The sequence below is a fragment of the Mobula birostris genome, chromosome 1 (assembly GCF_030028105.1).
Source record: "Mobula birostris isolate sMobBir1 chromosome 1, sMobBir1.hap1, whole genome shotgun sequence".
Taxonomy (NCBI): domain Eukaryota; kingdom Metazoa; phylum Chordata; class Chondrichthyes; order Myliobatiformes; family Myliobatidae; genus Mobula; species Mobula birostris.
Window position 1 is genome coordinate 43,088,212 of NC_092370.1, and position 15,451 is coordinate 43,103,662.

At 40.4% G+C, this 15,451-nt stretch overlaps 1 protein-coding gene across 1 annotated transcript in view; it reads left to right on the forward strand.

Moving 5' to 3' along the window:
- Positions 1 to 15,451, forward strand: part of ca8 (carbonic anhydrase VIII) — a 77,941-nt gene that overhangs the window by 8,946 nt on the left and 53,544 nt on the right. The window contains exon 3 of the mRNA XM_072256566.1: positions 14,436 to 14,560. Coding sequence (XP_072112667.1) covers positions 14,436 to 14,560 — 125 coding nt within the window. The remainder of the gene's footprint in view (positions 1 to 14,435; positions 14,561 to 15,451) is intronic.

Genomic DNA, 15,451 nt, shown 5'->3' on the forward strand with positions numbered 1-15,451 from the left:
TGATTAGGGCTAATCAGCATGGGTTTGTGCCTCATGAGTCTGATTGAATTCTTCAAGGAAGTGACAAAACAAATTGAAGGTAGAACAATGGATGGGGTGTATTTAGATTTTAGTAAGGTACTTGATATGGTTCCCCATGGTAAGCTCATGCAGAAAATAAGGAGACATGGGATCAAAGGAAACATGGCTATGTGGATTCAGAACTGGTTTGCCCATAGGAAGTAGAAGGTGGTTGTAGATGGACCGTATTTAACTTGGAGGTCAGTGATCGGTGGTGGTTTGCAGGGATCAATTCTAGGACTTCTGCTCTTTGTGATTTTCATAAGTGACTTTCAGAAAGTGGAAGGCTGAATTAGTAAGTTTGCAGATGACATGAAGTTTGATGGTGTTGTGGATAGTGTAGAGGTTACAATGGGACATTGATAGGATGCAGAGTTGGGCTGAGAAGTGGCAGCTGGAGTTAAAAATACAAAGATTCTGCAGATGCTGCAAATCCAGAGCAACACACACAAAATGTTGAAGTAACTCAGGTAACATCTATGGAGGGGAATAAACAGTTGATGTTTCAGGCCATGACCCCTCATCACGACTGGAAAAGAAGGGTGAAGAAGCTAGTATAGATGCGGGGAGGAAAGAAGTACAAGCTGGCTGGTAAGGGGGGAGGTGGGTGGGTGGGGACAGGGGATGAAATGAGAAGCTGGGAGGTGAGAGGTAGAACAGATAAACGGCTGGGAAAAAAATAATCTGATAGGAGAGGAGAGTGGATCATAGGTAAAAGAGAAAGAGAGGGGCACCCGAGGGAAGCGATAGGCAGGCGAGAAGAGAACGGGTATAGAGGAGCCAGAATGGAGAATGGAAAAAGAGAGAAAGAGGAGAAATTATTGGAAAAATTGATGTTCATGGCATCAGGTTGGAGGTTATCCAGACAGAATATGAGATGTTGCTCCTCTAGCAATAGATGGGGCCATGGAGTGCCATGTTGGAATGGGAATGGCAAGTGGAATTAAGATGGGTGGCCACTGAGAGCTTCCACCTTTTGTGGCGGGTGGAGCGATGGTGATCAATCAAAGGGTGGTCCCAATTTACGTCGGGTCTCTCTGTTGGTAAGGAGGCCTTACTGGATTTTCAATCTGGAAAAGGATGAAGCAAGGCAGTTTGGAAGGTTGAACTTAAAGGCAGAGTACAGGATGCAGGATTCTTAGCATTGTGGAGGAACAGGGTAATCTTGGTCCAAGTCCATAGATCCCTCAAAATTGTGGCGCTACTTGACAGGGTGGTTAAGAAGGTGTATGGTGTGTTGGCCTTCGTTAGTTGGGGGGACTGAGTTCAAGAGCCGTGAGGTTATCTTGGAGCTAAATAAAACCACTCTGGAATATTGTGTTCAATTCTGGATGCCTCATTATAGGAAGGATGTGGAAACTTTAGAGAAGGTGCGGAGGAGATTTACCAGGATTATGACTGGATTGTAAGCAGGTCTTTTGAGGAAAGTTTGAGTAATTAGGGCTTTTCTCTTTGCAGCAAAGGAGGATGAGGGGTACAGTAACTTGATAGAGGTGGACAAGATGATAATAAGCAGAGACTAAGTGGACAGCAAACCCCCTTTTCCCAGAGCGGAAATGGCTAAAACAATAGGGCATAGTTTTAAAGTGTTTGGAGGAAAGTATAGTAAGGACGTCATAGATATGTTTTTTTACAGAGAGTGGTGGGTGCAAGAAATGCTTTGCCGTGGGTAATGGTAGAGATTGGTACATTAGGAACTTTTAAGATACACTTAGATAGGCACATGGATGAAAAAAATAAATAGGCTATATGGGGGCAAGCGTTAAATTGGTCTTGGAGTAGTTTAAAAAGTTGATAAAACATCATGAGTCAAAAGGCCTGTAACTGCTTGCTCTACGTTCTGTAAATATTAAGAATTTCTAAAGGAAACTTGGAATCAGATAATTTGTAGCCAGGGCATCCATACATTGAAAGATACAGACTGGATAAGGAATATCTTAAATATGAGAAATTCTGCAGATGCTGGAAATCCGAAGCAGCACACACAAAATGCTGGAGAAACTCAGCAGGTTAGGCAGCGTGGATGGAAATGAATAAACAGTCGATGTTACGGGCCGAGACCCTTCCTGAGGAAGGAGGAAGACGCCAGAGTAAAAACCTCGGGGGAGGGGAAGGAGGATCTCTGGTGGTGAGTCTGAGTGAGTACAAGGTTGAAGAGTTGGAGGGCAGCAGAGATCATAGAGGGGGAGCAGTGAGAGAGGGTCTCACTGAATCCCGTTGAAGAGAAGGTCTCTGCCCGAAATATCTGCTGTTTATTCATTTCCATAGGCGCTGCCTGACCTGCTGAGTTCCTCCAGCATTTTGTGTGTGTTGCGAAGGAATGCTTTTTTGTTTGGATAGAAAAGAAATTATAGAAACTATATCAAAATACATAAAATAGATTGCGATAACTTGCTAATTTGCATGAAGCCCAGCGACCTGGTTCATCATTGACCTTGGATGCTGTTACTGAAATTGGAAGATTTGAAATGTTGATTTCTTCAATTCATGCTTACAATGAGAAAGTGTTAATTTTCTGTTACTTATGAATTCCCTTTATTGATTAAGTTTGTTGAGTTATATTTCATTTGGTAATATTCTTCTTTAACATTGGGTTGTAGAATTCAGAAACAATTTAAGTGCGCCTGTTACTTCACTATTAACACCAGTTTTTAATGCAATAAATTGAAGAAAATAAAAGTAATAAAGCTGAAGTTGTACTGGATCCATGACCACAGATGCTAGATGCACAAGGTCCAACCAACAGATATAATGTGGTAAATATAATGAACTGTCCTCAACTAGATTAATCTAAACTCTGGAGAGAGTAATTAAACTGCATTGCTTGTGCAGTGATACCCAGGTGTGCAGACAGTTGAGTAGCTGCCTCACCACTTCACTGACCTGGTTCATTACTGATCCTGGATGTTGTCTGTGAGGAATTTGCATGTTCTCTCTGTGATTGCATGCATTTTTTTCTGGGTGCTCCTGTTTCCTCCTGCATTTGTAATCTGCAGGTTATCAGTTAATTAGCCACTGTAAATTGCTCCTACTGTGTGGTTGACTAGTAAAATCAGGGGGTATTGCTAGGAATGGTGGGAGTGTGAAAAAAAAAGGATTAGCGGAGATGGGTGTTTAATGATGGCAATGGACCTATGGGTTGAAATGTCTGTTTCTGTGCTGTATGACTCCACAGTTCGATCTATGAAAGCTAGAATTTTTCTTCCTATTATTTGTCAGTGATGTCAACTTCTTCACTACTTCACACTCGTGCCAATGCCCAGTGTTCTACCTTAGCAACAATGACTGAAAAATAAGACTGAAACCTTGGCGCATGCTTGCTTGACTCATCCTGGACCATAACTTCGATTTTTAAAGCCAAGATGCCTTGAATTAATTTGTGCATGTCTTCTTTTGTTCCTTTGTTTAATTTTATCTTCCTGGGGTTGAAACTTTGACAGGATCTTTGTTACATTTTGTAACTCCAGAAACTAATTGAAGGAAAAGCACTGGAGCAGGGACACTTGTCTATTTAGTATTTTAAACTTTCTTTTTAGTGAGGTGTTCACATATGACGTGATGGCATAATGACATATACCATTCATGTACTTCTTAATTAATTATGTTAAAAAAGAATGTTTAATCAAACAATGTATTTACAACGTTACTCAAATATTTCCGAAATATTCAATATACTTCACTCCCCCCCCCTTAGCAATAAACTCCAACTCATTATAGGATGCATCTCATCTCAAATATATAATGCATTGCTCTCTAGTCGTCATATATATTCTTGCATAATTGGCTTGGACTTGGCTTTTGACTGCAAATCTCACAAGTAGCTTCAGGATTCAAATTTCAAGGTTGTTTACTGTCATTTCCAGTATGCGTGTATAAAGGAGACAAAATTTTTTTTGCACTGGATTGAATACACTACAAAAAATACAATAAGATAAAGAACACAATAATAACACCACAAGAAAGATACTGTAAATACATACGGTAACATTGATTACATGTCCATAAAGTGACCTAGGCACAGGAGTGTCTGTACATAAGGTGACTGTCTGGAAATGATAAAGTAGTGGTGGTTGGGAATGTGGAGGGTGGGTTAGTAGCCTTACTGTTTGGGGAAAGTAACCGTTTTTGTGTCTGCCGATCCTGGCATGGATGTTGTGTAGCCTTCTCTCTGATGGAAGTGGGACCAACAGTCCATGAACAGGATGATAGGATCCTTCATGAAGTTACTGGCCCTTTCCCAGCACTGTTCTGTATAAATGTCCTTTGTGGTGGGTAGGCTAGTACTGTTTGAGCAGAGTATACAGCCAGATGCTCAGTACGCAGTCCTATGGGGCACCCGCGATTAGGATGATGGGAAGGGAGGAGTGGTTGTGCATCTTGACTATCTGAGGTTTGTTGGTTAACAAGTCCAACACACAGTTGCACAGATGATGCATCAAAGTGGAATTTGGGAATGGATATCATTGAATTGGATGTAAGTGCTATTAATGGACATCAGTAACAGATTTTAAGTTAGCAGGTGAGAAATGGAATTTCCTGGAAAAATCTGTTGTTGAGCAAGACTGCCCCTCTCCTCTGGCTTGTTTGTGTATAGTATTGAGCCTTTTGCAAAATCCATCAGAAGGGTCATGAGCAGTAGAGCTGCTCTCTCTCAGCAGCGTGAGTCTTTCTATAGATAAATGATATAGCTGTCTTTTGCTTAGACCCATGATCAGTCTGCAGACTGATGAACATTTGCAACCAATTTGAATAGGCCTTATCAATCAGAGTCAATTGCACCAAAGGAGAGATCATGTCCTTTTGTAGCTGGTATGACTAATCCTTTGTTCCCTTCACTACTCACATTGATTACCTGAAGATGTTGGGAATATGGTTTGGAAGAATCAGGGTATGCTGCAAGAACTGTGTTGAGTGTTGATTAAACACTGGGGATGTTGGAATGTCATTCCTTTTTGATTGTGGGAAGGAATCTGGTTGACATGTGCATGGTATTCTAGCTGTTGCTATAAATGGCGCTGGTTTACTTCATATCCTACTCCTGTGTTGCAGCAGTCACCTGAGCTGAGTTCAACTTTACCTTTGGATCCAAAGTGGATCATGTCCACAGGGATCTGATGCATATATTTCCAGGCAAGGAGGAACCCTCTTTCTCATGCCATCTATATGTGTGGCTGCATGTAGATGCTGTGTTCATAAACATCGCACCTCAAACAAGTGCAACTTGTCCAGTGTTGAAAATGATGGAGCTGGCTTAGGTGCCATGAAATATTCCATTTATATATACTGTACATTCCACTTGAGCCTCATAGAGATCTACCTGAACAAGAACATATTTGACAACAAAAATCAGAGCACAAAGTAAATTTATTATCAAAGTACATATATGTCATCATATACTACCCCGAGATTCATTTTCTTGCAGGCATTCACAGCAGAACAAAGAAATACAATAGAATCAATGAAAAGCAGAATAAACGGTGTAAAGACAGTAAGGTAGAAGGGCTGAAATGTGTGTACCTCAATGCAAGAAGCATCAGGAACCAAGGTGATGAACTGAGAGCTTAGATACATACATGGAATTATGATGTAGTGGCCATTACAGAGACTTGGCTGGCACCAGGGCAGGAATGGATTCTCAATATTCCTGGATTTCAGTGCTTTAAAAGGGATAGAGAGGGCGAAAAAAGGGGAGGAGGGTGGCATTACTGGTCAGGGATACTATTACAGCTACAGAAAGGGTGGGTAATGTAGCAGGATCCTCTTTTGTGTCAATATGGGTGGAAGTCAGGAACAGGAAGGGAGCAGTTACTCTACTGGGGGTATTCTATAGGCCCCCTGGTAGCAGCAGAGATACAGAGGAGCAGATTGGGAGGCAGATTTTGGAAAGGTGCAAAAATAACAGGGTTGTTATCATGGGTGACTTTAACTTCCCTAATATTGATTGGCACCTGATTAGTTCCAAGGGTTTAGATGGGGCAGAGTTTGTTAAGTGTGTCCAGGATGGATTCCTGTCACAGTATGTGGACAGGCCGACCAGGGGGAATGCCACACTAGATCTAGTACTAGGTAATGAACCGGGTCAGGTCACAGATCTCTCAGTGGGTGAGCATCTGGGGGACAGTGACCACTGCTCCCTGGCCTTTATAATTATCATGGAAAAGGATAGAATCAAAGAGGACAGGAAAATTTTTAATTGGGGAAAGGCAAATTATGAAGCTATAAGGCTAGAACTTGTGGGTGTGTATTGGGATGATGTTTTTGCAGGGAAATGTACTATGGACATGTGGTCGATGTTTAGAGATCTCTTGCGGGATGTAAGGGATAAATTTGTCCCAGTGAGGAAGATAAAGAATGGTAGGGTGAAGGAACAATGGGTGACAAGTGAGGTGGAAAATCTAGTCAGGTGGAAGAAGGCAGCATACATGAGGTTTAGGAAGCAAGGATCAGATGGGTCTATTGAGGAATATAGGGAAGCAAGAAAGGAGCTTAAGAAGGGACTGAGAAGAGCAAGAAGGGGGCATGAAAAGGCCTTGGCGAGTAGGGTAAAGGAAAACCCCAAGGCATTCTTCAATTATGTGAAGAAAAAAAGGATGACAGGAGTGAAGGTAGGACTGATTAGAGATAAAGATGGGAAGATGTGCCTGGAGGCTGTGGAAGTGAGCGAGGTCCTCAATGAATACTTCTCTTCGGTATTCACCAATGAGAGGGAACTTGATGATGGTGAGGACAATATGAGTGAGGTTGATGTTCTGGAGCATATAGATATTAAGGGAAAGGAGGTGTTGGAGTTGGTAAAATACATTAGGAGAGATAAGTCCCCGGGGCCTAACGGAATATTCCCCAGGCTGCTCCACGAGGCGAGAGAAGAGATTGCTAAGCCTCTGGCTAGGATCCTTATGTCCTCGTTGTCCACGGGAATGGTACCGGAGGATTGGAGGGAGGCGAATGTTGTCCCCTTGTTCAAAAAAGGTAGTAGGGATAGTCTGGGTAATTATAGACCAGTGAGCCTTACGTCAGTGGTGGGAAAGCTGTTGGAAAAGATTCTTAGAGATAGGATCTATAGGCATTCAGAGATAGGATCTATAGGCATTCAGAGAATCATGGTCTGATCAGGGACAGTCAGCGTGGCTTTGTGAAGGGCAGATCGTGTCTAACAAGCCTGATAGAGTTCTTTGAGGAGGTGACCAGGCATATAGATGAGGGTAGTGCAGTGGATGTGATCTATATGGTTTTAGTAAGGCATTTGACAAGGTTCCACACAGTAGGCTTATTCAGAAAGTTAGAAGGCATGGGATCTAGGGAAGTTTGGCCAGGTGGATTCAGAATTGGCTTGCCTGCAGAAGGCAGAGGGTGGTGGTGGAGGGAGTACATTCAGATTGGAGGATTGTGACTAGTGGTGTCCCACAAGGATCTGTTCTGGGACCTCTACTTTTAGTGATTTTTATTAATGACCTGGATGTGGGGGTAGAAGGGTGGGTTGGCAAGTTTGCAGACGACACAAAGGTTGGTGGTGTTGTAGATAGTGTAGAGGATTGTCAAAGATTGCAGAGAGACATTGATAGGATGCAGAAGTGGGCTGAGAAGTGGCAGATGGAGTTCAACCCAGAGAAGTGTGAGGTGGTACACTTTGGAAGGACAAACTCCAAGGCAGAGTACAAAGTAAATGGCAGGATACTTCGTGGTGTGGAGGAGCAGAGGGATCTCAGGGTACATGTACACAGATCCCTGAAAGTTGCCTCACAGGTGGATAGGGTAGTTAAGAAAGCTTATGGGGTGTTAGCTTTCATAAGTCGAGGGATAGAGTTTAAGAGTCGCGATGTAATGATGCAGCTCTATAAAACTCTGGTTAGGCCACACTTGGAGTACTGTGTCCAGTTCTGGTCACCTCACTATAGGAAGGATGTGGAAGCATTGGAAAGGGTACAGAGGAGATTTACCAGGATGCTGCCTGGTTTAGAATGTATGCATTATGATCAGAGATTAGGTGAGCTAGGGCTTTACTCTTTGGAGAGGAGACATGATAGAGGTGTACAAGATAATAAGAGCAATAGATAGAGTGGATAGCCAGCGCCTCTTCCCCAAGGCACCACTGCTCAATACAAGAGGACATGGCTTATGGTAAGTGGTGGGAAGTTCAAGGGGGATATTAGAGGAAGGTTTTTTACTCAGAGAGTGGTTGGTGCGTGGAATGCACTGCCTGAGTTAGTGGTGGAGGCAGATACACTAGTGAAGTTTAAGAGACTGCTAGACAGGTATATGGAGGAATCTAAGGTGGGGGCTTATATGGGAAGCAGGGTTTGAGGGTCGGCACAACATTGTGGGCTGAAGGGCCTGTACTGTGCTGTACTATTCTAAGTTCTACACAAAGACTGACAACCAACCAATGTGCAGAAGACCACAAACAGTACAAATACAAAAAGGGACTACTAATAATAAATAAATAATACTGAGAACATGGTTTGTAGAGTCCCTGAGAATTCATAGGTTGTGGAGTCAGTTTGTTGTTGAGGTGAGTGAAATTGATGTTGTTTATTTGAATTTTCAGAAGGCCTTTGACAAAGTGCTGCACATGAGTCTTCTAAGCTAGATAAGACCTCATGGTATCACAGGAAAGATACTAGCATGGATCAAAGACTGGCTGACTGGCAGGAAGCAAAGAGTGGAGTTTTCTGGTTGGCTGCTTGTGACTGGTGATGTTCCGCAGAGATCAGTGTTGTGATGGCTTCTTTTCACATTATATGTCAATGATTTGGATGATGAAATTGAGAGCTTTATAGCCAAGTTTGCAGAGGAACGAAGATAAGTGGAGGAGTAGGTAATGTCGAGGAAGCAGTCTGCAGATGGACTTGGACAGTTTAGGAAGATGGACAAAGAGGTGGCTGATGGAATATATTGTAGGGAAGTATATGGTCATGCACTTCGGTAGAAGGAATAAAAGTGTAGACTATTTTCTAAATGGGGAGAAAATTCAGAAATCTGAGGTACAAAGGGATGTGGGAATCATCATGCAGGGTTCCCTAAAGGTTAACTTGCAGGTTGAGTTGGTGGTGAGGAAGGCAAATGCAATGTTAGCATTCATTTCCAGAGGACTAGAATATAAAAGGAAAGGTGTATTGCTGAGGCTTTAGGGCATTAGTCAGATTGCAGATTGCACGGAGTATTGTGAGGGATTTTGTACTCCTCATCTAAGAAAGGATGAGCTGGTATTGGAGAGGGTATAAAGAGGTTCACAAGAATGATCCTGGAAATGAAAGGGTTAACATCGGAGGAGTGTTTGATGGCTCAGGGCCTATACTCACTGGAGTTTAGAAGAATGAGGGGTGATCTCTTTAAAAGCTATCAAAATTGAAAGATTAGATAGAGTGGATGTGGAGAGGATGATTCCCATATTGGGGGAGTCTAGGACCAAAGGGTACAACCTCAGAATAGAGGGATGTCCCTTCAGAACAGAGATGAAGATGAATTTCTTTAGTCAGAGGATAATGAATCTTTGGAACTGATTGCCACAGTGGGGACCAAGTCATTGGGTATATTTAAAGTGGAGGCTACTAGATTCTTGATTAGAAAGGGCATCAAAAGTTATGGGGATAAGGCTGGAGAATGAGGGTTGGAGGAATAATAAATAAGGCATGGTTGCATGGCAGAGTAGATCCAATGGCCTGAATGCCTTAATTTTGCTCCTATATCTTATAGTCTAAATTATCCATGCTGTTTCAGGAGTCTGTTGGTAGAACTGTTACTGAACCTGGTGGAGGGACAGGATCCTACGGCTCTCTTGAGGTAGTGCTCTTTGTGGATGTGCTGTGGTGGGGAAAGCTTTTCCTGTGTTGGACACCCTCCACTTTTTACTGCCTTTTCTGTTCTTGGGCATTGGTGTTTCCGTACCGGGTTGTGATGCAATCAGTCAGGATATTCTGCATTGTGCATCTACAGAAGTTTAGATGTCATGCTGAATCTGTGCAAACCTCTAAGAAAGCTGTCATGCCTTCTTTGTAATGCCATGTCGACACGGAATGTTCCTAATGGCGTCTGAGAAAAGGTGCTTCCTTGATCAGACTATCAAAGCAGAATGTCTCATCACCAGAACTTTCAAATAAGCACAGATCACTTGACCAGTGGCAGGTGTTCTCATTAGATTCTTCATATACAAGCTGATTCCCCATCTTCGTGCATGTTGTCCTCAACATTGCTGCAGAGTGGATTGCACCATTGTCCTTCTAAAGTGTGCTTTTTAACAACATCTAGAAAAGGATCTAACTATCTTTGATTTTCATCCTGAGCTGCTTCTCAATATGGAGCTCTGTTGGGTATGTACTGAGGAAACCATTGATTCCAGCTGGGAGAGGCACTATGTTCTGTCCAAACCTTGGTGGCCTTCGAGTAAAAGGACTTGTTTTTGACCAAATGCTACAGACTGGCATACTCCAACATGCAGAAGGACATGCATGTTGTAGCCACCAAAGACTATCCAGTATCTTGCTGGACAAAGAAGTTCTAGACCCTGTATAAATATTTGGGCTGTCATTATGCTCATGGAAGAAATGATGAATATTGACATAATGTATATACTGTAAATAAAATAATATGCTAGGTATAGTGAATGATAGAGGAATGTCCTGCTTTGCATAATTGCCAATTTTACAGATGAAAAGTATTTAGTGGGTGGTGAAGTTTGGGGAAAGGAACTATTTTCATGAGGCTTCTAAGATAATAACTGTAATATACAAAACAATCTATTCTGGCTATCGAAACCAAGATTATTATTCTGTCACAAAATCAAACTATACAAAGTCTACAAATAGATTTTCAAACAAAGTGCAGATAATCCATCAATTAACATCTGTGGAGAGCAAAACAATGTTAAAGTAATTTTATTTCTTTCAGGTAAGGGTGAAAGATGTTGCTTGAACTTTTGAAAATATTCAGCAATTTCTGTTATTCTTCCATTCTGTCTTGATTTCAGCTAATTAAGAATGAATGAGTTATAGGACTTTGACCTTTCTCATCCAGCAAATGCTTGTGCTAGGGCTATTTGAGTAAATTTGAGATACACAGTGGAATAAAATTTGAGATTTGAGTTTGTCCAAGGAAGAAAATAAATAAGCACAAAATTAATTTCAACTTGTGTTTCTTGAAGCATGTGCTGATGGTCCAGCTTCACATAACTGAAAAAGGCAATATGAACAGTTTGTGCAAATCCCCCTTCCACCATTGTAATATTTTGTAGTTGCCTGTACTATAGCCCACCCTCTTGTGAAATCACTATTTAAAAATATACCTGTCAACACTTTAAGAAATGTGCATCTTCCCTTAATTGTACAGATCTAGATTAATTATCTAGTATTTTTGCAAAGCAGCACAATCTTTCAGTGCAATCCAAAATGCCAACATTTGGACTGGTGTACTTATTTATCCAAATACATTCTTGGTATTATTCTATGACACTTAGTGATACATGCGCTACAAATTCTGGTCATGAGCCTGGAGTACTCAACCTTACATAGTATATACACGTCTTGATAACTTTTGTAAATAATGTCACTATGACAAGTGCAATGTCTGAAGCAGTTTTCCGTATTCTACCTGAGTCAGTCCATCATTTAGTTGTCTTTTTTAATGTTCTAACATGTTCTGTATATCTTAATTTTAGTGAAGACTTTGAGAAGCCATAGCCTTATTCCATACCTTCGGGAATTTTCCAGTTGATCCAATGCAGAATTACTGCCATTAATAACAGCAATCTTGTGAGAATAGAGTAGTTTCTCATCAAACCAAAATCTACACGGGATTTAATTTTATTCATTCAGCTACTCAGTTATACTTTCCCAAGATATACCGAAGCATGAAGAGTGATTGATATTACTTTGGCAAAAATGGCAATCAATTTGTGTATATTCCCTAAAAACTACATTGTGATAACATCATTTATGCTACTTGCTGTTAATTATTGGATAACTATTAGCCAGAACTCTTGTTTCCCTATTCTTAAAAAAATGATTTCTTTTATGTCCACTTTAGCAACACAAAGAGCTTTTAATTCAATACCTCTTCGGGAAACAAATGGTTTAGAAAATGTAATGCCCCTGAAGGAGGATCAAGTGTAATAGGTCCAGGATAGCTTCACCCACCACTTGTAATTAGCTGATGATTAATTGTGACAAGGTCAGATAAGGAATCATTTCAGTATGCTGCAAGTTGAACAAAAATAATTCACCTAGTTTATGATCCATATTGAGTTATCCCACAAGAATTCTCTTTATGGTGTGTCACCAAAAAAGAACCACATCGACTCAAGTAGGACATGTCAACCTAGAAGATAATTTGTTCAGGCTTTTATAAATTTTTGTATACTTAACGAGGAAAGTGGTGTGTAATTTAAATTTTAAAATCTATAATTAATTGCATGGTCTTCTTTTGTCATATTTGGATTTTAATGCACTCAATTAACACACTATTTTTAACTCTATTACTGATGAATATAGAGAATTAACTTTGCAATGATAGATTCAGAGCTTTGTTTCTAGGTCACTTTATGACCTGAAAAAAAACAGAAGTTTCTTCTCTGTGAGCAGCTTTTAGTGTATTCAGTTCAAATTTAAAATTCTTTATAAATATTTTACTTTTAGTGGGCATAGTGTAAGTAAACTTGGGATAAACATGCAAAAGTTAGTCAGTTAGAAATTCTAAGTTGTCCTAAAAAAGAGTTATAAGTGTGTTTTTCGAGTCGTACGTCTGTTTTGTGGAAGGTTTTGGTTAGGGGAATTGCTATTGCGCTCAAGGCTTAAGAAAAGATCTTGCACAGATTGCACACAATGGTATTTTCTCTGATAGTTCTGCTGTTCCAGAAATAGAGCATGAACGTGATGCATCCATAACCTTGGGAGAGTGTTTGACAGGGATTGAGTGTGGAGTGGGGAGAGATTTAGGCTATACGGAGAAATGGGATGTAGTTGAAGAATAGATTGGTGGTTGGTCACTAAGGATGATAAACCAGGATGAATTCTTTGGGGAAAAAATACCCGAGTCTGTTGTAAGGATTGGCTGTAATAAGGAGTCAGAGGTTTAATTGGAGGAATAATTGGAATTTTGGAGAGAGGAGGTTTGGAATGTAAACTTTGAGGTGGGGGAAGTTGGAGTAAAAGGGTAGAGTTAACATTAAGAAAACAACTTGATGGAGATGTACTTGGGGAAAATAATGAATGCCTCATTGGCAATACATCAGATAAGGTTGTGGTCTCTCTCTTAATGCAGAAGCAGGCCTCAACTTTCTAGTTTGCAAACCCACAGGAGCTGTATAAATATTAATATTTTCTGTTAATGACATCAAAATATGTTTACGTGGGTCTGTAATTTATATGCAAACTCTGGAACAAACTTCTGGTATAATACTATAAGAGGAGAATTCTCCTTATAGGAGCACAGTTAGGCTATTTGGACAATTGAGTCTGCTCTGCCATTTAATCATGGCTGATACTTTTTTCCCTTCCTTAGCCCCACTCCCCATAACCTCTGATGCCTTGTTCAATCAAAGACTATCAAGCTCTGCCTTAAATACACCTAACGACCTGGCCTCCACAGCTGCCTGACATAATAAAAATTCCACAAATTCACCACCCTCTGACTAAAGAAATTTCTCCATATCTTTATTTTAAATGGATGCCCCACTATCCTGAGGCTGTGCCCTCTTGTCCGAAACTCCCCCACCATGGGAAACGTCCTTTCCACATCTACTCTGTCTAAGCCTTTCAACATTTGAAAGGCTTCAATGAGGTCTCCCCTCATCATTCTAAATTTCAGCAAGTACAGACCCAGAGCTATCAAACATTCCTCATTTGATAACCCTTTCATTCCCAGAATAATCCTTGTGAACCTCCTCTGAACTCTCTCCAATGCCAACACATCTTTTCTTAGATGAGAAGCTCAAAACTGTTCACAATATTCAAGGTGAGGTCTCACTAGTGCCTTATAAAGCCTCAGCATCACATTCCTGCTCTTGTATTCTAGACCTCTTGAAATGAATGCTAACATTGCATTTGCCTTCCTCACCACCGACTCTACATGCAAGTTAACCTTTAGGGTGTTCTATGCATATTCGCTCATTTGAGTTTAGCATCTGTAATTTGGATAAAATTACCTCATGGGTGCCTCTGAGGTAATGTACCTAATAAAGCTGTCTTTTCTTGTGTAATGCAAAAATAGATGTCAACTTTCCAGCTGAGGTTTTCAGACCCACAGAGACCTCATGAATAAGATGAGCAAAAGTGGAGAATGATGTAACCGCTTTTCTCACCAAACGTGTCCAAACAACTTAATTGCAAATTAAAGCTGCACTTTATTTTAAACTACTTTTATTTTAAATTACTTTTCTATTGCAGTTTTGACTGGCGGTCCATTGCTTGGAAACCATGAATATGAATTGCATGAAGTTCGATTTCACTGGGGTAAAGAGAACCAGCGTGGTTCTGAGCATACAGTTAATTTTAAAGCATTTCCTATGGAGGTAGGTGCTACACCAAAAAAGATATTTGTGAATTGTTGGTGCAATTGAGTTTACTACTTCAGAAGTTTGTTTTTTTTGCAGCCAAAAATAAGAAATATTGCCTCTTCCTGAAAAGAAGTTTGGTACATTATAATATACAATTAATTTTCTTTTGATTGTTGACACTCATTGTGCAGTCCTTACCAAATGGCTTAAAAGAATATTTTGATTAATAAACATGAGAAAATCTGCAGATGCTGGAAATCCAAAGAACACACAAAATTCTGGAGGAACTCAGCAGGTCAGGCAGCATCTATGGAAGAGAGTAAACAGACAACATTTCGGGCTGAGACCCTTCATCAGGACTGTTCACTCTTTTCCTTAGATGCTGCCTGACCTGCTGAGTTCCTCCAGCATTTTATGTGTGTTATTTGGTTTAATACTTTGCTTAGTGTTATGTGATGCATTTTTCAGTTGGTAGTGAGAAACTGGATGCTGGATCCTGAATAGCTTTGCATTATGTTGGAGCATTTCCAAGCTGTCTCCTCCTATCATTCCTTGACAAATTCTTGGATTTTTAAAAATTTATCAACCAGTTTAGGACTTGAACCTCTTTATTCACCTGGATACTTTTTGTGAACTCTTTTTCTCTTGATCAGATTGGCTAGGAGATGGAGGAAAAGATAAAGTTTTAATGTTGTTCTTGCCATAGTGCCATAATTTAGGAGTCAGGATACCTTGAACACATTCCATCTCAACTGGACAAATATTTATTTTAATGGCAATCATAAATTTGCTGTATTTTCTCTACTTTGCTGCCTTAAACTTTTAGCTGCTTATTGTGGAAAATACTTTTTAATAATGGACCTGTGTGGAACTTCTTAAAAAGGTCACTTATTTCAATCTTAAGAC